Here is a 25,760-nt window from a genome sequence, read left to right on the forward strand (position 1 = left end):
TGGATGTCATCTTTTCCCACATATTCATATCCCAGAGCCTAAATGTAAGTGTGAGCTACAAACCAGTGCAGTGCAGGCAACTTATTACATATCACAGTCAGACAACATTTTATTCATCCACTCATGCCTATTCAGCTCTTGCTGCCAGGGCTGTGTTTTAGGCACCAGGGTTATTACAACAGTAATAAAATGAAGTCGCAGCTCCCACTACACAGGCTGATATTCAAAATATATGGAGCCAGAAATGTTTTTGATTTTGGACTTATTCAGACTTTAGAACACTTGCATATCTAATTTTTCATACATCTATATATAAATCTGTGTGTGTGCGTGCATGCGCGTGCATGTGTACATATATACTCAAGAGTCACACGTGTCTTACATGCATTTGTTGAGGTTGCATAAATATTGCTGTGTCTTCTTGCCCTGTGGCATCCTATTGGTTTTGGATTTTCACATTAGGGATTCTTCATCTAGATTTACACTTGAGTGTGTTTAGGAGGTCAGCAAGGAGTTGAGTGAAAGGAGTGGAAAGGACCACTGGCTGATGGCGCAGTCAGAAATGCGTCAGCCATGCAGTCTGAGTTAGGTAGGACCCTGCAATTCTGTGCTAGGAAGGCCGAGGCCGAGGCCGAGGCAGAAAGATGCCTGGAGCTTGCTGGTCACCTAGAGTAGCTGATTGGTGAGCCTCGGTCTTATAATCACAAGAAGAGGGGAGAGATTGTGGAGGATACATGACATTAACCTCTGGCCTCCACGTGTGCGGGTGTATGAGCATGTGCGCTCGTGTACACACACACACACACACACACACACACACACACACACAATGGGGGGTATGCAACAGGACAAACAATAGTGGGCAGGAGGAGATGCTGTACATGGTGCCCCTTACTGACAAGTCAGTAGAGATCTAAAGACTTCATGTGGGAGGAGCGTCCGGCTCACAGAGAACATTCTGAGACCCTAAGGCACATGTGCAGTTGAGCATTGGTTAGTGATACTGATGCAGGGTGTGCCGAGGGGCCGGTGCTGGAGTGGCTGAGATGAGAGGTTGAGAGAATTCACAGACAGCACTTCCCTCTAGCCTGCAGTGAGAAGGAAACCATGGGATCTGCTTTGTTTTCAGAGACCTGGATTAACATGGAAGTAAGAGAGACAGGGAGTATAGTTAAATAAAATGCACTTCTCTGTGATTTCCTTTGATTTCAGTTTCTCACACACACACACATACACACTCATGTGATGTGTTTTTACAGTATATGTTGTGAAGGTTTCTAAAAAGGCATTTGGAGGTTTCCAGTCTTTGTAGCATTTAAAAATAGAGAGTGCCCCAGCAAAACACCAGATGGCAGTAGAAAATAAGTTATATCTATACTACCAAAAATCACATTTGTAATGTAGCTTGAAGAAAAGGCTGAGGTAGCTAAGTTGCAGCCAGGAAATCAGCTTGGTGCATCTGGCACTTATATAGAGTGTTCTTATGTCTCTATGATTGTAATCAAGGTAAACATAAGAGCAAGCATGACTAATAAGCAAGCTTCTGCTTTGGTGTCTGTGTGTGTGTGTTTGGGATGCATGTTTGTGTGAGGGCTTTCAGGTGTACATGCATATGTTACATGTACGCTAGACATTGGGGTATCTCACTAGTCGCTCAGATTTAGACTTTTGCTGTTTTGTTTTCTCTTTTTGCTTCAGACCGCACACTCTCTGCATAGTATATTAAGTTCACTTTTTTTTTTTTTTTTTAAATCTGCGGTTGGGCCCACTAATAAAAAATTTATTTTGGGTTATTTTCATTTCTGAACTTCCAGTTGCTTTTTAAAAGTATGCTTTAATTTCACTATTGAGATTCCATATCTGTTCATTAGTTAGCACCTTATTTTTCTTTGACTCTTTTGTTTTGCTTTTTAATTTAATTAACTAATTAATTTTTGCAGCCAGACTGCTGTGTTCCCTCCTTCCTCTCCGCCAGCCCCTCCCCTTCTTTGACTCTTTATAGTCATTCATGACCACAGATTTGATGTTTTTCTAATAGATTGCAATCTCAGCACATTAGGAAGCCATTACTATTTGCTGGATGTTTCTTTCGGACTATGAGTCAGGAGAGTCCTATTTTCTTGCATGTATACTAATTTTTGGTTAGAATCTGGATTGTATTCCCAATGTTTGGCCATTCTGAAATTGATTTGTTCTTTCTGAGAGCTGATGTGCAGTAACGAACTAATTTAATCTCAAACTGAAGAAACAACAGCTGTCTCCTCTACAGTGTAAAGCCACTAGTATCCTGGTCCAGATTTTTTTTGCCTTCTCATTGTTGTTTCCAAATCCAAGTCCTCTGGAGATGTGGGTTTTCTGCAGAACTTACTGATCTGCCAGCAATTTGGGCAGAATTCATACTCAGGACTTGCTTCCCTTGTTTCTGGTCTTCACCGTCTGGCATCCTAGCTAACCTCTAAGTTCTGTACCGGAGGCCAATTCTATGGCCCTGTGTTCTGTCCCCCGCTGTATGTGACTGGAAAGTGTAACTGGGTTATTTCGACAAAAGCAGTTCTATCCACAGTACATCCCCATAGTAATTGGTCTCCAGGAAGGATGACTTTTTTTTTATTCATCCTGTATGCGGCCATCTCCATAGGAGAGGCCTGGCCACTATGTGGTAGTTTGTGTTATACAATCTAGAACCCCATAAGAGACAGGCCCCTGGGCCCTCTGACTGTGGGAGATACCATTCCTGGCTGGAGTCCTGGACTAGCGGAGAAAGGGATCTGAGCTTCCTGTACATCCATCTCTCTGCTACGTCACGATCAGATGATTGACATCTGCTCCCAGCCCTACTGCCTTGACTTCCCCTCCATGATGTGCCCGGAACTGTGGACCAGGACAAACCTTTTCTCCCTTTTCTCCCAGAGTATTTAATCACAGCCAAAGAGAAAGAAACTAAGACACCATATAACCAACAGGATATTACAGAAATGACAGAGAATGGCTCTCCAAGATGGGGGTGATAGGTACAGTGCCACAGTGCTTGACTTTCCTTTCTTCGGGTCACTCACTTTGGGGAAGCCAGTTGTCATTTTATATGCAAGCAGTTTGTTTCATGTAGCCAGAAACTTGCACAAGGCAACCAGCGATTATTGGTGTCACAAGGTCCTATAGGATTCATTCGTGTCTTCACAGGGCGCCCAAGGCACCACTCGGTTCCCTCTGTCTTCAGTTGTGAGAGAGGAGGCAGAGGATTCCCACCGCTCTTGAGCGTGGCTGGAGAGCGCTCCACACAGGAGCCAAGCAGTCTTCTAGGAACTGCACCTTCCCGTTGCTGCCTGGCCTTGCTCCTTCCCCATTGCCTTCAAAAAGCTTTTAAATGTCTTGATGACACGTCATCAATTTAATGGAGGGCTTATACTGATACACTGGGCATCAAGCAGGCTGTCTGTCTCAAGTTTGAACTTCCCTGACTGAATTACTCATCTATGTCTTTTTTTTTTTTTTTTTTTTTTTTTTGCCTTGAACTGTTAGGCTGTCTTTTCCCTTTCTTGTTGATTTTAGTGATTGTGATAACAGCTCCTCATTGGCTTTTAACATTGTACAGTTTCTTTCCCTATTTCTTTATACGTTAGCTTCATGTATGATGCCTTACAGATACAGTGGATAATAAGTTCAATGCACAGATGATGATACAAGAAAGAATTACATTGCCTGTTGTTCTAGAGAACTTGGAGCAGGCTTAACAATATCTCCTGGCCTTCACATACTTACCTACTCTGTAATAATAGAATATATATGAAGACACTAAGAGGCTTGGTAAATGACAAAGTTTGGGAGATGGGAAGTAAGAAGTGTGGAACTTTCCTAAACAGTTTACCTATGGAGATGAGAACAGTGTACTTGGCTGTGAAGACACTAGTCATGAAGGGACAGTCACTTCCCCTATGTAGATCCTTCATCTGATATGCTGAGCCCAGTCTAGTCCTCACTGCCTTGGACGTAGGTACTGTGTGGTCAGTATAGTTAGGTCTGCGTAGTTTAGCTGCTCATGAGAGGTGTTGACTCATTGTCTAGCGGTCCAAAACCACTAGTATTCCTCAGTATTAGTTCCAACATCCCACCTATATATCATTATACCAGCTGGTGATTCAATTCAGGCCAGACCACTCTGCCTTAGTGATCTCCCATCTTATAGAGGGGCAATGTAGAGATAGCATATTTAAACCGACTCCATCAAAAAGCTTTGAAAAATAATTTCGCTCCCACCCTGCAGCTGTGAGAAGAGGTTAAGAGATAACTGCCATTAAAGATTTATTATCGTCATTACACTCGACAGCTACAGTAGTGTTAGTTGTTCCTAAAATACATCAGCAGTTATTGTCTGATTACTTCTACAGATAAGTTAATTATAGGAGATTTCTGACTCTTATATAACTCTGATTTAGCGAGAAGTTTAATTACAGCAATTTTCGTGATTTAAATAAGCTCAGCATATATTTCCAGTCTCAGCGAGTATGGTAGAGGTTTTCAGCTGTGTTCAAATACACAGTTGCTTTGTTTTTCTTCTCCATTGCAGGATTTTAGCTATACTGCAGGACACGTGATAATCCAGGACACCTGTTTCCACCAGAGTGCAGCTCCAGTCAAACGCTCTGCAGGAACATAATAGCAACTTCTTTCTTGTCATTAAAAACCCATTCTAATGCTTCCCATTGAGTTCTCCACATTTGCCAACACTAATTTGTGTAATGATTGTGACAATGTGAGTGGGAAAGGAAAACAGGCTTCTTACGGGGAGAAAAGTAAAATGTTAGAGTTTTGTTTTTAATGTTCTGTTAGGATCTTGATCTTTTTTAGTTCATGAGAATTATGACACTATCTTTAAATCAAGTAATTCACATGACCTTTTCTGCCAGTACATTTAATAGCTAAAGATTTACATGTTAGTTATGTATGCCCAGACTAACTTAAAATTAAGCTATAAATTTATAAAGCTATGGGTAGTTTATTTAAATAAACAAACATAAAAGTCGGTGGTATGTTAGTTGGAAAGGTCTAGTGAGAATTACTTTATTTGGAATTCCATAGGACTTTTCTGTACTGTAGTCTATTTTACAGTTATATTGGTAGCTTCCGCTGGCATTTAAAATAGTAATTCTTGCCATAAAGTTTTATATTTCTCTTAAACATAGATTTTATTTAGAATAGAAAGACACAGTCCTTGTCTGTGATTTCACTTACTGGTTGGTGCTCAGCGATGTCCAAATATGGAAATCCTTCGCACCCAAATGAAGGTCCAAAACACTCACTTAACTTCATCTCATCATATGCGTACTGGATCAACTTACAGCATCCTGAGAACAGTACAGTACACTAAGATATTTTGATAAAGAAAGAAAGTAAGAAAGAAAAAAAATAAACCATTGCCATAACTTCTATTATAAAGCGTGGCATTACTTGTTCTGTTATATTAGCCATTTTTGTTAACTCATTAGTATGCCTGTAAGTTAAACTTAATAATGGATGCTTACACATAGAAATAGCATGGTCTGTGGGGTTAGCTGTCTGCAGCATCCACTTAGGACATATCCCCTGTTGGTGAGGCGGGGCTGTCGGAAAACAGACATGGTCCCGGCTGGCTGTTTGGCTCTGGGAATCTATTGCATTCTTCCTGGGAAGAACCATGTTGGCTACCTTACATAGCAGTGTGGAATGTCAAGCACACTGTTCCTTTTTATTGGAATGCCACCTCCGTCACCTCCTTTGCCCTCTCTGTCACCCGTGTTCTGTCTCACCTTTAGACTTCACCCTTTTCCAGTTTGCTTTCCCGAGCCTCACAGAACTGCGTCAGAACTAAAGGAGGATGTCTTCAGGGAAATCTCCGCTGCCGTCCCTTCTGGTGTTACGGGAGATGTGGATGGGTGCTTCTCAGGTCCAGCTTCCCTGATTCAGCGGCGATGAGCACACTGATGCTGGCAGTAGGGGAGGAAGCCTGAGGCTGTTTCAGTGCTACAGGTGTGCCGCCTGCGGAGGACCCCAGGCCTCTGAGGTGTCTGAATGGGGGACACCCACTCCCTCTCCCAGGCTGCAGGCTGTCTGAGGCTCCAGCATCCCCTGTGGTCTCCTCACTCTGCAGTCTGTGGAGTGGTGGGAACTCTCTGGGCCTTTTGTTGCTCTGCTGTTGGAGGAAGAGATTCAGAGCTGGTTGTGTGCTGACTGCACTTGTGTACTAAGGGCCACGGATACAGAGTTAGTGATATTATGTTCCTACCCGGGATGAGGATACGTCAGGGGAATATAACGCTAATAAGACAAAGGGAAAAAAGTTTGTCTTCCACTTTGTGGGTGCACTTTTTGTTGCCTTTTCCTGTGGGGGTCTTGCTGTGCTTTCCACTCGGGCATCCAGCTTCCGTTGGACGTTACGATGGACACTTTTGGGGTTTCTGCGGAGAACTGGTTTTTGATTGTTGTTTGTTTTTAACATACTGAAGTACTGAGAAAACATAACCAGGCCAGTCTGGTGTGCATAGTGAGTTCCAGGACAGCCTGATGTCAGAATAACAAAAATTAATAAATAAAAATAACAGTGATGGTTAAAATATCTTCCTTGGTTCCTCTTCCAGATCATCCACTACAAGAAGTATTGACCATTTAAGGCAAACGTATACCCAGTTATGCTGTGAATTCTAGACTCAGATTGTTTGTACATTTGTCCAGTTGGTATTGACTGAAACAGAGAATACAGGATTAATTATTGTTTTTCTTTTGATCTTTCCCCCCCATTTTTAAGAAGACATCTATGTATACCAATGAAGGAATTAAGAATAGAAATGATATGTATTCTAATGTTTACCTTTCTCTGTGTCTTGGGACCACAGCCATTCTTGCATGCCATTGACATGTGGGCTGTCCCTCAAGTATCCAGTGAAGGTTATATTCATGTAATAGCTTCATGAATTCTGATACCCAATTATTTTTCTTGGTGGTATAGTAGGTTGATACAGAAAAGAACTATAGGAATTTCTACCCACACCAAACTGATCCTTATTGCAAAGATCATCATCATTTCTGGGATAGGAGGGCCAGTGCTCTCTCAAATTCTTTCTGTGGGATGCAATCACTCAACCCTTGGTAGCATTACCCTTTGGAAAGCAAAACTTAGGCATTTTTCTACCCAGTGAATTGCATATTTTCTCTACTTTGAGTCTTCGGTGTGCTAATGGGACCGTCCCTGCCTGTCCAGGTACTGATTCTTGTGCTGGATTTTGTTAGCATTCTCCTTCAAGATTAAGTCCTCTTTGTCTGGAGCCTAGTTAACTATGTGACTATCATCCTAAGTCTGTTCAAGTTGTGTGATGCACACTCAAAACACAACTCGAGCAGAGTGGTGGTGGCAGTGCACGCCCTTAATCCCACAATTGAGGGGCAAGGGCAGGTGGATCTCTGCGAGTTTAAGGCCAGCCCGGTCTACAAAGCAAGTTCTGGGACAGCCAGGTCTGTTACACAGAGAAACCCTATCTCAAAACACCAACAAAACAAAACAAAAAACTCAACCAACGAAGCAGACAAGCCAAACCTCCCCTTGGATAGAATGTGTTTATGGTATGTTGCCTTCAGTAGTCACCCTTTATGTAAAAGCCAGGGTTTGAGAAAGCTGTGCTTCAGGGAATAACCTTGATTTTTATGCTCATCTTCCCCTAAAAAAAAAGCACTGACTCCTGAGCATATGTACCGACATATTGCTCACGTTGTTATTGGTCCAGAGGCTGGACACAGCATCCATTGCAAATTACAGCCTCAACATAAAACCAATGAACTTGGGTGAGCTTTTAATTTCTGTGCCTTGTCACTTTGATTCATGCCGCATCTTGCTTTTTAACTGCCGCCACGAACCCTGGGCGCATTTCTCTGCAGTATATTTTTTTCCATGGCATTTGCAGACAGTCATGAGAGTCAAGCAGTATAGGACCCAGCAGGGTATGTGTTGTTGTGCCATTAATTGCATGCCTGTGTTCCTTGTGAGGAAGGAGGCCAGAGGCAGATTGTCTTTTACCCCCTGAGAAGTATGATAATAGCTTGGCACTGCACTTCCTTGAGTATTTCTCAGTGATTATAAAATTCAAGTGAAGAGACTTGTTGCAAAGGAAAAAAAAAAAAAAATGGGACGTATCTTTAAATTGCCTTTGAGATTGAGAGCATCAAGCATAGTGAGTACATTGGCTCTGGATGGGGTGGGAGGGGCGTGGGTGCTTATTTTTGCTCTCTCAGGCACCAGGACTGAGAAAGAGTTCTGTTGAGTTGTTAGATTCAAGTGTGAGTCTGAACATGGCATCGGGTGTTGACAGCCTCACTGGCAGTTTGAGAGTATTAACCTGGTCAGCTTTTAACGTAGTCAATGTTTCCCCTGCTCATAAGCACTTTGTTTCCTCCTATCTGTGTGAAATTGCTTATTCAAAACAAGAAAATGCTGTGAAACACAGAGGACCCTTGAGCAGGGCTGGGGTCTTGGATCTATCACTCCGTTCTTTGTCTTTTGACCCTGAGCATCACTTAGCAATTGGGAGCTTTCTTTTTCCCACATGTAAAATAATGCATGTGTGGATGCCTGATGCTTCTTTGTAGAGGGTATGTTTGTATTTCCCTGCGATGGATTTAAAACAAACAACAACATAAGATGCTTAGCTATCTGGCACAGTGGTGCATGATGCCACTAATCTCAGGACTTGAAGGCTAGAGTGGGATAGGGATGTTAGGAGTTCAAGATCACTCCTTGGCTCCATATCAAGTTTCAGACCAGCTGAAGCTATGAGAGACCCAGCCTCAGGAGAAAACAAACAGAAAATGTAGTTTACAATAAAAGTCACCTGATCTCCAACTTCAGGGGCTATAGGAACGAAATCTAACCATCTGTCTTTGTTCCTTTTCCACAAGGCTCTTGATGAATGTGATAAACTATTGACATGACATCCTAGTGTTCTTAATGTCTTAATTGCAGGAGAAGGATGCTAATTCTCCAGGGCTGGCTCTCTATGAAGTGTGTATTTATGGAAAGTGAGCGTCACCAAGCAGAATGAGGTGTGAGCATGTTGGGGAGCCATTAGAGCAATGCTCGTGGTGGCATCTCATTAAATAAATAGCAAGCTAAGTTTTCTTTCCACCTCGGATGTTAAAGTGTAGTTTGAAAACAGCCAACAGGAAAAAAAAAAAAAAAAAAAAAAAAAAAGCTAAATGCTTGAGGGATTTATTGTAAGACTCAATAGTGCCATTAATTTCCATGTACGCTTTAAATTGCTGGGGTGAAATAATGTATTCAGCAAAGAAGCAAGTTCCTGCTTCCTCCCTTGAGTCTCCTTGATTGTGCAATTGGTATCTCATTCTTTAATTAAACTTGTCCAAAGATAGGATCAGCTAAAGTGTTTACTGTATAAATAGTTTTCATTCCCAGTGTGCAAGCTTAAAACCGTGGTAGAAAGAGTTTGCCATCTGTTAAAAACCAAAACATGTGGTGTGCTGTTGCATAAAAATAAACCACACATTATTCATATGAAGGATCACAGTTTAATATATGTTTGGGGATGACAATAGTATGTGGTATTTTGGAATGTCACCACCTTCTCTCTAAATGACAGTATGTTTACTAATGCATTCTAATAAACAGCATAACTGCATATAAACATGGGAAATTGAATTTTGTTTTCAATACATTTTTTTTCTGTCTCTTAACATATGGTCATTTCATTTACACCAGGAGTTTAATCATTCATCTACCTTCATGGCGATTTTTTTTGGTACCGTGATTTCACTTGTGGTCATCATAGGTCAAGGATCTGTCAAGGATAAGCATTATTCATGTATATGTACATACCAGGAAAGCTTCAAATTGGCCCTTACGGTCACCCACTGAAGCCATAGTAACACCATAGTGTCTGCAGAGCAAAGTCTTCCTCCTCAAAGACATTGTCAGAGAAACACATCATCCGGCTTCAGGCCACCATGTGGCCGTGGCTCCCCTTGTCCCAGAACCCCGGAAACCTGTCTAAGGTCCTTCTGAATTCTTGAACTTTCCTTCATTCTGTTTCTATCTCTACACTCACCTTTTGCTTTGGAATCAACTCTTCTCTCTCATGCATCCCGGATTAAATCTGTGTTTCAAAATTTGATGGGGTTTTGAATCTATTACCATAACTAGCATGAGATCAGACCTCAGTAAAAGTGCCTAAGCGCTTTGGATCTACTGTTGACATGCTCAGAATATGCTGTGTCCTGTGTTGGAAATGCCCACCACACAGTAGTAGGTACCGGTGATTAAACTGATTTGAGGACTCAGACATTTCTGACAGGATTGTGTGAGGAGTTTTGACACTTTAGACAGAACCAGCATCACAGTCTTAGGACTGAGTTTAGATCCCACTTCAAAACAACAAAATGTAAGTTCTTAAGATCAAGTATGGAAACCTAAACGTGATACAGGAGAAGTGCTCAAATGTGATATTAAGAATTAGCCGTTCTCTCCTTTAAAGATTTAATTTTAATTATGGTGTGTGTGTGTGTGTGTGTGTGTGTGTGTGTGTGTAAGTATGTATGTATGTGTATATGTATGTACATGAGTGCAGGTACCCATGGAGTGCAGAAGGCGTGTTGGATCCCTTGGAGCTAGAGTTACAATGTCAATATGTGTTCTTAACTATTGAGCCATCTCTGTAGCCTCTCAGAATTGTTCTAAATTAAAAAGAAGATCATCTTATTGTAATTGTGTTTGACCTATTATTATAATTTTATTGATATATAGTTGACAGAGAAACTAACTAAATGCAATCTGAAATTTTATCAAAGCAAGGAAGTTACCACCATCAAGAAATATACCCATATCCACAGACCCAGAAGGTTCCCTGTGCTCTACTCCTTCACACCCCAGGCAGCCACTGGCCCATCCTCCACACCCCAGGCAGCCACTGGCCCATCCTCCACACCCCAGGCAGCCACTGGCATTCACTTTCATTTCCCAGGAGTCTGAATTAGGGAAATTAACCAAATGTGTAGTACTTGAGGGTAGATCTTCACTGAGCAACTACTTTGACATTCATGTAACAGTATGAAGTAGTAGCTTACTTTTATTGACAAGTACTTTAATTTTATTGCTAGAATAGAGTCTGTTTATCCATGCACTTTCAGGCATTTGGATTATTTCCAGCTTAGAGCCATGCCGAACATATTAAGAAATCTGTGTACAAGTCACTGTGAAGACATGCTTTCATTTCCCTTGGGATATATAGGAATAGAAAGATTGGATTATACCGTGCATCTTTAATGTCTTAAGAAATTTCTAAGCTATTCCAAATGGATGTACAAATTAATTGTATGCTCTCTTGGGAATGTGTCAGTACTTCCCTACCCTGGCCAACATTTGTTACATAGCAACTTCTAGCTATTGAAGCCTTTCAGATAGGTCTGTGTTAATTTCCCACTTTGTTTTTTAATGGGAAGTATCTTTATTCAGTGGGGCCATCTCATCCTTTTAGTTTTGTTGGTTATAATCCATGCATGCTTTTTTTTTTTTAATTTAAAATTGAAACAAGCTTGTTTTACGTATCAACCCCAGTTCCTGTCCTCTCCTGTCCTCCCCTGTTTCGCCCATCCCATCCCCTTTCTGCTCCCCAGGGAGGGTGAGGCCTTCCATGGGGAGTCTTCAAAGTCTGTCATATAATTTGGGTGGGGCCCAGCCCTCCCCCCATGTGTCTAGGCTGAGGAAGTATCCCTCTGTGTGGAATGGGCTCCCAAAGTCCATTGGTATACTAGGGATAAATACTGACTTTCATTTTTCTAGTGACAAATGATTTTGAGGACTTTCTCATGCTATCTCTTCTTGGAAGAAATGTTTCTTCAAACATTGCCTGTTTTTTATTAGTATCTTTTAATCTTGAGTTTGGAGATTTTTCTCACAGAATTTTAAAATACTTTGCAAATATCCTGTTTTTTATTTTTTGTATTAGTATGACTAATTGATTTTAAAATGTTAGACTAGTAGTATATATTTCAGAGTTAAGCCTTATTATAATATTTCCTTTATCTGTTTTGTTGGATTGGGCTTGCCAAATGTTTGCCTAGAATTATTTACACCTCTGTTCATAACGCACACTGGTACTTAGTGTTATTTTCATATGATGTCTTTGTCTGCTATTGGTCTCTCAGATGTAATGATGACTCATGGTATGAGTTGAGAAACAGTCTGTTGGCTTCAAGATGACGTTCTGTTACTTTCTGAAATATTTAATAAAATTCTCCAATGAAGACTATTGGATGTAGAATTTTCTCTGTAGGAAGATTTTGCACTACGTTTGATTTCTTAGATGTCCAGCTTTATTCTTCTTGTCTTACCTTTTTACGGCTGTGACTTTCAAGAATTTGGTTCGTTTTAATCTAGTTTGCTTGATTAATTTACATAACATTGTTTGTCCTCTTATCATCCGCTTGGTCTTGGTAATGCCCAAGGTAATGTGGTGGGACCTCCTTCCTGATACTGGTTATTTGTTGCTTTTCTCCTGCTTGGTCTGGCGGGGGTTTATTTGTTTAACCCTTAAGATGAACTTTGGTTTTATTGCCTCATGGAAATATTAAAGGAAGGAAAAATTAAAATACCTTTAGGTGCTGTTTAAACAAAACTAATGGAATTTGGTAGATAATTTTCTGACATATATCTTACATATATTTCTGCTCTTTGAGGGTGGATGTTGTGTAGAATCTCAAGGCGGGCAGTTAGGGACTACAGATCTGATTTTAATGGCCACCAGTTATTATAGTGAGCAGTAACACTTTGGGGGTTGTCAATATGGGCAGCCCTATGTATTCACCTGCATTGTAATGCTATTTGGCAGTGTACTTGTTCTGCTGGCTTTTTTGCCTTTTTCCTACATCTGATGTTTGCATTTGCTGCTGATCACGTACCTGATCAAGACACCCTCATCCTTATGTATTTACTTACTGAGAATGGGACCCAAACCCTCCTGGTGTGAGCATGTGATCCACCCTGGAGATGCGCTCCTGGCTCCTGCTTTTGGTTGCTTAGATACTCAGTTAATGGTTAGAGAACCAGAAGACCAAGATAGTTAGAGCTGAATCTGGAATTAGGCCAGGGTTGAGCTCTTCCTCCTGACCAGAGCCCACGGATGGTGTTCATAATGACTGTGTATAGGAGTGTGGACTGCCTGGCCATTGATGGAGCTTCTGTTACATCTTAAAAAAAAAAAAAAAAAAAAAAAAAAAAAAAAAAAAAAAACATCACTTAGGGTCTAAAATTTCTAATTTAACATATGGGGTCACATCTGTTAAAGGATTATTACTCTAGAAGGGGAATGATGTATAATTTATTAAAATAACCCTATAGGGAGACAGCCAACTCCACTTAATGAACTGAAATACTTGCTGGCTCCATGGAATGCTCCCAGCTGAATCTCACAGTATTTCCATCAAGGGGGCAGATGAAAACAATTGCCCTTTATATAATGTTTACTGTGTTGTATTAGTGTCTCTTGGCTGAAAAAAACACTTAAGTTCCCCGTTCAGTGGAAGCTTTGAATATTGGACTCCTGCTGGTTTGTAGTTGATATTTAATTCTGAGGAGAACAAAGGTCCATTATTCCTCCAATGTAGGAGGCAGGGAAGGGGGCACTGTCCACCCTACTCATCACAGTACCACAGCAAGCTGGCAGGTAAGACCAGCTCCTGGCAGTGGTCCAAACACACCTCCTCTCCCACTCATACTTATGGAGTGTGTAGCCCTAGAGATGCGAGCCTTGGAAGGGGTTACTTTGGGACCAAATACATTAATTTTCTTTTATCACATAGCAACAACACAAACAAAGACCCCTGCCCAAAGTGTTCTGCGACTGTCTGCTGATTGGGTTTCTCAGCAACAAATAGCATGCCCGGCTCTCAGTGCACTAGCAATCTGATTTCGGGACCAGTGGGGTGCTTAGCAGTGGGGAACACCTTGCACAATTCCCACCTTTAAATGAAAGAGAAAATAGCGGAGGGCTCCAGCCCGGTTCCCTGCCGGTCTCTTAGGAACACTTGAAGGTGCAGACATGCTCGTCTTGTGCTCAGCGCGTAGATTTTCATCAAAAATCCTGACGTAGGAGTTTTGAGGGGTTTGCTCTGTAGTCTCCTCCTCCTTCTCATGTGTCTTATTTTTTTCTTATGTTGAAATTTACAAGTGATTTTGTTTTAGAAGTATCAAATGTAACTTCTGGTTTTAATTTAGAAAGATTAAAATGTTTAGTAGAGTTTGTCTTAATTGTTATTTATCATGATTGATTCAGTAAAATTGCTTTAGCTGACTCTTGGCTTCATCCAGCATCTTAGGTGGAGAGCACATTTTTTTTTTCTCCTTGGATACTGTAGTGTAATGTCATATTTCTTCACCATAAATTATTTTGCTTTTCAAATAAACTTTAAGTTGATGAATTTTCATCAAATTCTGCCTTCGATAAGTACTGTAATAAAAGCCAGTCACTAATATTTTTCATGATTAATCTTGATGAATGCCTTTACAAGTGGGGTACCTTTTCCCTGAAATATTCTGAGATACAAATGTTTTGGATTTCCTAAGTTAGGAATATTTAGATATATAAATGAGATATCCTGAGGATGAGACTCAAGTCTTGTCATGCAATTCATTTATATTTCATATATCCTTAATTCACATAGCCTGAAGTTAATAATTTTATATTCCGATGGTTAATCTCAGTTGTCAATACTACAAGATGTAAAATCACCTGAGATACAAGCCTCAGAGGTTTTATCTTGATCACTTGAATTGATAGGGGAATATTCACTCATGGGTGGCACCATTCCCTAGGCCGGTTTCCTGGACTATATAAAACGGGAACACAGCTGAGCACAGGCATTCGTCACTCTGCTTCCTTACTGTGGGTGTCGCCATAAGCCTTGGCTTCTGACACCCTGCCTTCCCAGCCATGACACGTCCCTGCCACGATGAACCTTTGAATTGTGAATCAAAGTAAATCTCTCCATCTTTGCATTGATTTTTGTTAGGGCATTTTATCACACTAACAATATACATAGTTACTGTGATTTTTTCTTGCATGAAACAAAACTTGTAAGTATTGAAGTACCAGATTTATAACATCATGTGTTACTCAGAAAGTTTTTGAACGTCTGGGCATGTGAGTGAAATTCTTTCCCTCAAGGAGATGAAAACAACCAGTATCCCTTCTTACCAACAAGCCAAGTTGTGATTTCACCAGAGTTCGCCTGGGGGACTACTGAGATTATTAGACTAACACAGAGCAGTGAGTGAGGGCTTAGGTCCCATGCAAGTGTGTAGATGATGCTAGAGAATCCACACTGCAAGGTCTGTACACAGCAGGGATGATGGCTTTCCTGTAGATGGGAGTCTGCTCCACTCATGCTTCCTGATCTATATCCTCTAGCCCCTCCCAGGGATCCTAAGGCCACATTTAATGAGTGTAGAATTGCATGCAATTTGTTATAGGGCGGGGGATGGCTGGATACTTAGGTGAGGGTTACATGACCTGTCCCATCCTCTCCTTCCAAGAGGGAGGGTCAACAGTCAACAAATCCAGATATGATGCTCTTTGGCAAGCAAACCCTCCTGGGTGGTAGAAGATTACAGCAGTTTGCCTGAGAGGATAGTCCTGTACAACCGAGCATTTCAGATTTGGATTTTATTGTGTTTCTTGTTTTAGTTTTATTATCAATAAAAAAATTACAAATCTTAAAAAATCATTTTTATTGGGGAGGGTGTCATGCGACAGCACAGGTGTAGAGATCAGAGAACACTTTGCAGGAGTTGTGTGACTTCTGTGGCTCACACTCAGATAGATCATCAGGCTTAGCATGTTCCCTAACTCAGTGGGCATCTCCTTTGCCTAGATTGGGATTTTGGAATAGAGTGTCTCAAAATGGAATGGGGTCTGGGGGGGGGGGGCATGAGAAGCACAGTGTGGCTTCAAAGGTGTAGCGTGGGTGAAAATAGTTGCCTAAGCCTCTACCAGGGAAGTATTTGACAATCAAGCAAATCTGAACGTAAAACAAAACAAAACAAAATGAAACTTTACACATTTACTAATACAGTAGCTGTACTGGGTGGTTTTTTGTGTCAACTTGACCCAAGCTAGAGTCATTAGAGAAAAGAGCCACAGCTGAGGAAATGTCTCCATGAGATCCAGCTGTAAGGCATTTCTCATTTAGTGGTCAATGGAGGAGGGCTCAGCCTATGGTGGGTGGAGCCGTCCCTGGGCTGCTGGTCCTGGGTTCTATAAGAAAGCAGGCTGAACAAGCCATGAGCAGCAAGCCAGTATGCAGCCCATCTCTATGGCCTCCGCTTCAGCTCCTGTCCCGGGGAATTTGAATTCCTGTGCTAATTTCCTTCCGTGATGAGCAGCAATGCTGAAGTATAAGCCAAATAAACCTTTTCCTCCCCAGCTTGGTTTTGGGTCATGGTGTTTTGTCTCAGCAATAGAGACCCTAACTAAGACAGTAGCTCATGCAGATATTATGCTGAATTAAGAAACAGGATTTTAAAGTAAACTAAGATGCTGTATGTAGAAGCTGTAACTAATGTTGGTGTGGTGCTTCATGGCCACCCACAACTATCTTTCATGGCAGTGTAGGCTGAGTCAAGTACCCCATACCCCATAGCACTGATGGAAACACAGGAAAGGGTTAACACTAGAGCTCATACTCTCATCTTTCTGCTAAGCCAGAGTGGCTGTGTAATGTAACTGGGTGCGAAAGACACAAAATGAAGGGAAATTACTATGGTTTTTCTTGTTCTAAGCTACCTTTATCTTTAGAGACAGTAATACAAAGTTCAGTTAGCTCCTTTGTACAATGTACTACTTACACTAATATTTAATTCCACTCTGCCATCATGATCAAAGCCTATGAACAACCCACTTTCTCAGTGTCTGGGCCAGATGCCAGAGATAGAAAGCAATTGTAAAGCGTGTTGGCTTGCAGTCCACTGGAGACAAGCTGAGACCCGGTCTTGGCTTTGTTGTTTAAGGATAAGGGTGTGTTTAACCAAGTAAGTGCTCAATAAATGCCAACTACATGTCAACAAAGAATTTCTCTGGTGTAAGAACATGTACCTGTAAACCCAGAGACTTGGAAGGCTGAGGTAGGAAGATCCATCAGAGACGAATTCAAGGCCATAGAGTCAGACCTTTGTTTCATAAACAGAACAAAGAGAATAATAGAGACCCAGAGCATAGCTTATTAGGTAGAGTGCTGGCCCACCATGCACGGAGCCCTGGGCTCAGTCTTGATCCTGTACTTGGTAAAACCTGGCTGGGTGGCTCATGTCTGTTATCATGCCTGTAATGGAGGCAGGAGGATCAGATAGATGTTCAAGATCATGTTCAGATACACGGTGAAACGAAGGCCTGCTTGGGCCGTGTTGAGGGGACGGGGTGATTCGATTGCATAGTAAGCAAAAGCAAGCTGTGGTGTGGAGTTTTGAGGTTCCACTAAAAGCAGCTGAGCTTCGCAAATGAAGAACCTCCCATTTAGCTGTGTCTGTACCCTGTCATACCTGTACAGACCTACTAAATGCACTAAAAAGCTTAAATGCAATAAGACATATGAAATAAATACCAGTGCTCTTGGCAAGGTGTTCTGTGGCATATAGCTTGAGCCTAACTTGCTTCTTTTTCTTGTCTTTCTTCACTGGCCTTCCCACTGTGGTCCACTGAACATTTTGGATTAGATGTTCTTTAAAGCAGCCTACTTCGTTGCATACCATAGTTACTTATCGCCATGGCGTTGTAGGATATTACTCTATGTGAAGATGTGTTACATGTGTTACACTACATTTGTTTCATTATGTAATGATGTGTTGCTGTTTCACCTTGCCTGCCTAAGGCACCTGATTAGATCTAATAAAAAGCTGAATGGCCAATCGGTAGGAAGTAGGCGGATAGGTGGGGCTGGCGGTCAGAGAAAATGAGTAGGAGGAGAAATCTCGGATAGAGGCAGAACGGAGAGAGAATGAGGGGAAGAGGGAGACACCATCATTGTGGGGGAAGTCACAGCAACGGGATCAAGCAGGCATGTAACCAGTTCCATTTCTCAATAGATTGTGACCACATTACAAATTAAACACCTTTTGCTGTGCCTAGGCTGCTATCCTCGCCTTGGGAGCACTTAAGTTTCCCATTTTTCCAGGAATGTTCCACTGCTTCCTCCTGGATACATTAATTTTACTCCTATTCTGAAAGTTAGAAATGCTACAAGATCCAAAATATTTTTGTGCATAGAAACAATTCCACAGCAGAAGTCCCATATCTGACCTTATATGAAGGATGTCATTCAAGTCAGAGGAGCACTGAACTACTCTAGAAAATTCCCTCGGGTGTGCATGCTGTGTTTGTACTTGTGGGTGTTTGTGAGTGTGTGATACATACATACCTACATGTATTCATATGTACATGTATATATACATTATGTATACATGTATATGTACATATAATATAAGGTAAATCAGAATAGATGAATTTCATGTGTAGACTTGACCCCAGTAACCAAGATAATTTATTTTATATATGCAAAGATTCCAAAATGCAGTATTTTTGAAATCTAAACGACTTTTTATTTGTACATTTAATCTGTGCTTACTTTTCTCGAATTCAGCTTCCCCCAGCTGTGTTTGGAGAAGTGTTCCTCTAAGGCTATGTGTTGAAATGTCTCTGGCCCACAGTGCTACTGAGATGGAAAGATAATGGGTTCCAGCCCCTCCTCATCCTCTTTTGCTTTCTGGTGGCCCTGTGTGAGCGCCTCTCCGTCTTTGTGCTTAGTGTCATGATACACTGCTTCAGCCCAGTCCTGAAACAAACTGATCATGGACTAAGGCCTCTGAAAAGAGATCCCAAATCCAACCTTCCCGTTTTATAAGTTGATCATCCGGTTTGTTGTCACAGTAATGGAAAGCGAACTTTACATAAACCTCTGGCTTCCTCGTGAAAATTTCTGCTGAATTCCAAACACAACCATGATATTTAGAAGGTTAAGATTTTGAAATGTCTCTGCTCGGTGACCACTGCAAGATAGAGTAGTCACTGCCCACTTTGGAGCCTCACATCTGTTTTCCCAACACATGATGCCATTTCTCATGGGATCTACAAGATTATTTCCAATAATGTGGCACTTTGAGCAAGCTTGTTTCAGAAAGATCCTCAGGACAATATGGCACTATAGACATGAAAGCCTCGGGAAGAAGGAATGGGTAGGGAGAGAGACAGCAAACACAGCAGCATCCTGGGGTTTTATCAGCCACATGACTGGGAATAAAGGCATAGGGGCATTTTCAAGAAACATAACAAAGGTCATTTTAGGGAGACATTGGTACAAGAAATAGTGCTGAGAATAAGAAGTTTGTGAATATGCAGTATCCGCATTCAGCATAAACATGGACTGTCCGGAGTCATAGGTTTTTCTGTCGAGTGTGAGTCTGGATCATGACATCCCACAGCAATGACAACAATAAGGACAAAGCTTGCTGGTACAGATCACCAGAACAGGTCTAATAACATCAAGGATATTTTAAGTAACTAGGAGATTTGGGAAGTGAATGCACGCTGTTGGAAAAGTTCGCCCACTGACTTCTTCAAAATGGTGTCTGCACTCAGTGTGTTCAAAGGGAATTATCTATCTGTGCCATGCAGTGCAGGATAGCAGTATTTTCCTAGGTGTTACCCACTCTGTGTTCAATGGTTGAAAGTGAACTAGAATATTCTTGTTCCTGCAGTTACGTGGACAGCAAAACTTGCTTCTCATAACTGCCTTGACAAAAACCAAATTAAATAGAAAACCTCTTTTTTTTTTTTTTTTTTCCTGTCTCTCTCTTTCAGTTAAGAAAAAGAAGCCTAAACTTCTGAACAAATTTGATAAAACAATTAAGGCTGAACTTGATGCTGCAGAAAAGCTCCGGAAAAGGGTAGGTTGCTGTTTCTGTTTTGCACAAAAGTGTGCAGCGGTTTCATTGTTAAAAGCCTGGAGGATTGCAGGCTTTTGGAAAGTGTAGTAACAATGGCAGCAACAACAATAGCACATGTAAAAGACACCGTAGCACATTTCTGTGTGAGCCAAATCAAGGGGGGGGGCAGAACTACACCCAAGGGCCACAGATGAAGAGAAGGACCAATAGACCTCTGGCCTAGTATCAGCCCATCTCCATCCAGTTCTAATTGCATGGATTCTGTAGCTACTCAGTCATTGTGGGCTCCAGTTTCCTCATTTATAAAATAAAAAATGATATGTATTAGTCCTAAATCCCTCTGGCTTTTCATAAAACTCAAAAGAAGAGAAACATTACCACTGCCAGGTGCCATGGTGTTCCCACTAGTCAACTCTGTAGATCTCAGTGCAGATATAAAAAGTCTGGAGTCCAACTCCTGTGACCATCAAGTGACACCGACGACTCAGTGTTCTCCTCAGTCAGGTAAAGCTCATGACAACTTTGGAATGTCTCCTTTATCATTGGGTGATTCAGCTTCTGAAAACAATGAATTGTAGCCTGGCCAGAGTCATGTAATACATAATAATAATATAGTTCACAGTGTATTATATTCTCTAGTCAGGATGTTTAATTAGTTATGTTTGCTTTTCTTAGAAATTTCTCTTTGACTGTATTTAAATTTAGAGTCTGTAGTGGTCATTAGCTTTCCTAGCATGTGCTTTTCTATCTAGCAGCCATGAGCTGCAAAACAGTGGACAAAAGGCATATAAATCGAGGAACCCACCTAAGAAAAACCATGCCAGTTAAGAATAGGAGTGGGCTGAGTTTGCACTTCTCACCCATTTACTGGAAGCAGAGAAAGAAAGAGACCTCTGTGATCGGCATTAGACAAGACTCCACAGCTGCGGTTTGGTCAACTCTGGTCACCAGCAGATAAACACAGAGACTAGAGGATGCCGGAGACAGTGTCCATTCACTGCACCTAGATTTTTGTCCGATAAAATGGTTTCTGCGTCTCTCGTGTTTCCCTTCATAAAGCAAAGCCATCTGTGAGTTTTGTTGCTGTTGTCCCCCACCTTGGGGGGGGGTAGGAGGGGGTTGTAATTCTTAGTGCAAATGAAGGAGGGACCTCTTCCCCGGTGCATTGTGTTCCCTTCGCATTCTTTGCTCTAGATCACACGTGAGCACAAGGAGGCTGTAGGTAAAGGTGACCGTGGGACAGAAGTGAAGGACTTTAAAGTATTTTCCCGTGGTTATAATGAACGATAAACAGACTGAGCTTCCAAGGAGCTCCTAAGTCAGTGGGATTTAAAGAGCTGCCACCATGCCCGGGGTGTTCGTCTGTCTTGCTCATTTGGAGAAATGATGGTGTTTGCTTTAAGGGCAAAGTAAGGAGGGAGGAGCAGGAGTCACATATTCACTTCTGCTCTCAAGACGTGTTGTGACCAAACCATCAACGTCACTAAGTCTTGTTTGCGATTGTTTTTATAGTGATACAGTTCAGTATACAAGGATCGTTGAGGACTTAGCTAAGGTGCTAAGGTGGCTAATGCAACCTCACCCATCTCCCTCATCCACGTTCTGTGCTATGGGGAAGCACGTGCTTGCTTTTTGTTATATCCAAAATTGTATGAACTCAGATCACATTTGAATAATCTAAGTTGTAAAGCCTTAAGCGTGCATTTCTGTATTCATTGGTGTGCATACCCATGCCCTGCTGTACCCATGGAGATCTGAGAACAACTTGCTGGCATCTGTTCTCTACTGCTTTGTGGGTACCTAGCATCACATTTGGATTGTCACGCTTGGTGGCAAGTGCCTTAGCATGCTGAATCTTCTTGTTGTCCCTGAGTCATTGAATTTTTTAAAAAAATGATATGTGTTATTTGAAACTTCTCTTTATCCACCCCCACCAGGTTTGATATAACCTAATGAAATATTATCATTTATTTCTTGGAATTATTTACCTTAATGTTATTATTATTATTTGGTTTTTTGAGACAGGGTTTCTCAGTGGCTTTTGGAGGCTGTCCTGGAACTCACTCTGTAGACCAGGCTGGCCTCGAACTCACAGAGATCCGCCTGTCTCTGCTTCCCAAGAAGTGTGCTGGGATTAAAGGTGTGTGCCACCACTGCCTGGCTAGTGTAATTATTATTGTAATGGTATTATAAATGAAAGTTGTTTGGGTTGTTTTTGGTAGGAGGTACAGGCAGTAAAGAAATGTCACAAAGGCACAGTAGGATGGGCACATGGAAGGTCACACCACAGCCTATAATCATGCCACGAAGGAAGTTATGTCTGATTCCTTGCTGTGGAAGGGCAGAATGATGAGCCGAAGAGAAGCAGACTAGAATACGTTTTCCCGCACAAAGCTGTGTACAATGAACCCATAGAGAAATGCTCTGTTGTAGATGTAGGTGAAAGGGTGTTGATCATCCCACAACTTCCCACCTCGCTCCATGGGATTCTGCAGTTCATCTGTGTCAATTGCCAGATGTATTTTAGCACTGCCCTCTGGCTTCAAGCCAAAACAGTGTGGCCCATGAACACATCTCTCCAGAACTCTCTCTATATAAGTAAGCTACAAGCCATTTTTAGGCAGTTAATTACAAATACTATATGATTTTCAAATCAGTTTTGAATAGCAGTATTAGTAGCTAGGAAAGATCTTGAGGGAGAGAAGCTAAGAACTGACACATTAATATTACAGTCAACTCATGTGTGAGCATGCATGTTGATTCTCTATGAAAGCCAGATGCTTGAGATGATCCAAAGGATTAGATACCAAAGGGCAATGATATGCTCTAAAATTTCTTATGAATCTTGGTGCTCCTGTGTTTTGCTGTTAGTGGTACACTTAGCACAATGCTCATCAAAGTGGCTTTGGCAATTAATGTTGGTTGGGAAATAAGCTGAAATGGTCCACCAAAAGATAGCCAAATGTTAATCCCTGGGACCTGCACAGGTTTCCTTCAAATGTGATTATGTTAAAGATCTAGAGGTAGAGCTTATCCTTCCTTTGGTCCCTTAATGTAGCCATGTTTCCTTGTAAGAGGGAAACTTGATACAGACAAAATAGAAGGTGTCACAGACAGAGAAGAGAAATGTTGAGATCAGTATGAGTGGCAGTGCCACAAGTCTAGGCATATAAGAGAGGACTTGCCTCTGGAGCCTCTGGAGAAAGCATGGTCTTGGTAGTATCTTCATTTCAGGCAAGAAAATGTAATTGTGATGTCTACTTGCCCAGAACTGTGAGAGAACGAATTTCTCTTGTTTCAAGCTTTATGATGATATGGTCCCGCATCCATAGGAAACTAAGGCCCACACCAGTAGACTGAAAAATGACCCCCCTCAAAAGATAACCCTGTTTCCTGGCACCCATCAATGTTGCCTTGGGACCATTTTAAAAATGGGTCTCTCTGGGTCTGATTTTCATGGACTATCTGGAAAGAACCCAAATGAATGTGTTCTTTTTAGAAAGGTAGACAGAGATTTGGTCCAGATAGAAGGCAAGACAAACAGAGGTTAAAGTGATGCGGCCACAGGCCAAGGAATGCTCCAGGGTGGCATGAACAGATCTCCTCTGGAGCCTTCTGACACCTTGATTCCAACTTGAGCCTTAGGTTTTCCAGCCATGGAATCTGTAGTAACTTGTTACCTTCCCCCATGGGAAACTGAAGATATTTATTTTCTAAAAAGCGTGGAGAAGGAGGCATGAGCTCATGCATGCCGCAGAGGCAGCCATGTGTACCAGTTCAGCCGGATGAGCCAAATCAACCCTGACTGCCACTGAAGACCAATGCCCTGGCCAAGTGGTCCCCATGGTCTTCTTGTTTATTCTTCATCCTTTTCAGACACGTCAAAGCCATGCTGGCCTCCTTGCCTCCCACAGGCCTGAGGCAATCCCAATGCCGGTGCTGTTTGCCCTCACATGTAACTTAAATGTCTTCATTGAGGAAATATGTGGGGGCTCAGTCAATTGAGAAAAACGTGGTTATCTTCAGCAAAATCCATGTTTCGTCATTGTCGGCACTCCTCAGTTTCAGGATTAAAATATTCTCAGTACAGTTTTGTGTTTGTACTCGACACAGCTTTGTTTTCTGAAATGTAGGCAGCTCTGTTTAGTGTTCAGGAAGAATTCTAAAAAACTCTGACTCAATCATTTGCTGACTATTAAGTAATAAAGCTAAGATTCTTTCTTCACCGGGGTTTTATTCACACAGCTGTTCCTCTCTAACAGGGTAAAATCGAGGAAGCAATGAATGCATTTGAGGAATTGGTTCGCAAGTACCCTCAGAGTCCACGAGCGAGATACGGCAAAGCGCAGGTACCCTGGGCCCGTCTCAGAACTCTTTCCTGGTGCTCACAAATTCCCTGTGATCAGATTCATACTCTTACGTTTCTAGGTCATTTCCCCCACATATATATGTATACATACACACATACAGGGAAAACACATGATTTTAATTGAGGCAGTTTTCAATACTGCGTATATCCAGTTTGGTAACACCAGATGACTTGCCTCCAGTTTTACAAAGGGAATAAAAGTGGCGGATACGTTTGCCATTGGTCCTCTGCCATCCTTGGCCGGCCCCTTCCATTTGGACTTTCTCATGGTTTTCATTTCAGGCTCTTTGGAGCTATTAGGCTCCATTTGGAGACTGATGATAATAAGTCTGCCTTGGAGTGACCTTTTACAAAAAGCAAGGTCGGGTGGAGGGATGAGTCCAGGATTGCCTAGTGCGAACAGCACTGGCGAGTCCAGGGCTACAGGAATGGCTTCTAGTTGCAGAGTACCTAGCCCTTGGATGACTAAGGCAAAGGATGTCGCCTGCTGTGGTGTGGGCCAGAGGAAGACCAGACTCTGCATAGAAAGGCTTGTTTGCCCGTTTGCTCTTTCTCAGACAGCAAGGTGTCAATTATTATAATGTGCCGATAAATTGAAATTGTTTCAAATATAACCCAGAGACAACTGGAGGCTACTTACTCTAAAGATATGTAGTGAGAACCCACTGTGTGTCCAACTCTGCTGAGTAATGGAGAGAGATCCCGCAGCAAAATGTACTCACAAAGCTCCATTATGAAGGAAAGAGGCCGCTTAAAACAAGATGTGCCATGCATAGGTACGCCAGCAGTGGCTGTAAGGAGAATAAAAAGGAAGCAGGGTACAGTCACTGGACATGTGAGGGGGTCACAGGACAAACAGGGTGCCAGAGAGGCAATACTTGAGCTAAGCCTTGGGCGGTTTTGTAGACGATCGTGAGTATATCCGATCATAATACCCAGCTGTGTGTGCTGTAAGCTGAAGAGGAGGCAATGGGAGGCAAGGAGACTGGGCGAGCACATTTATTGAGTCTTGGTTGCAGGTGATATGAGCAAAGGTGACAGAGCAGGCAGCACTTTCATGGGAGGGGACAGTAGCTGAGATGTGTCAAGGTCATGGAAGGAGCTGTCTAGGTAGAGGAAACAGATAGGCAAAGGCCATGATTGTGGCAACTCTCTTGGCATCAGAAACCCGAGCTGAAAGGAAGGGCTGCCGGGGGGGAAGGGGGACAGGGGCAGACACAGAGGCCAGTACTCCTCACAGCTCTTGCCCTCCATGCCCAGGGAAGCCTTTGGAGGCTATTATTCGTGCAGGTGACCATCTGGTGGCGTATTGTAAAGATTGCTTTGGTTGCCAATTGGAAAATGAATTATGAGGGCAGAATCAGATGCATGGAAAGTAGGTGGCCGTTACAATGTGGTATGCTGAGGTGCCGGTGGCATGTCCCGTGG

At 42.0% G+C, this 25,760-nt stretch overlaps 1 protein-coding gene across 2 annotated transcripts in view; it reads left to right on the plus strand.

Moving 5' to 3' along the window:
* The window catches only part of Asph (aspartate beta-hydroxylase), a 144,309-nt gene that overhangs the window by 87,186 nt on the left and 31,363 nt on the right, over positions 1 to 25,760 (plus strand). For both annotated transcript variants that reach the window (XM_051197345.1, XM_051197355.1), the window contains 2 exons: positions 19,878 to 19,963; positions 24,226 to 24,312. In XM_051197345.1, coding sequence (XP_051053302.1) covers positions 19,878 to 19,963; positions 24,226 to 24,312 — 173 coding nt within the window. The remainder of the gene's footprint in view (positions 1 to 19,877; positions 19,964 to 24,225; positions 24,313 to 25,760) is intronic.

This window comes from Phodopus roborovskii, unplaced genomic scaffold (genome assembly GCF_943737965.1).
Source record: "Phodopus roborovskii unplaced genomic scaffold, PHOROB, whole genome shotgun sequence".
Classification (NCBI taxonomy): domain Eukaryota; kingdom Metazoa; phylum Chordata; class Mammalia; order Rodentia; family Cricetidae; genus Phodopus; species Phodopus roborovskii.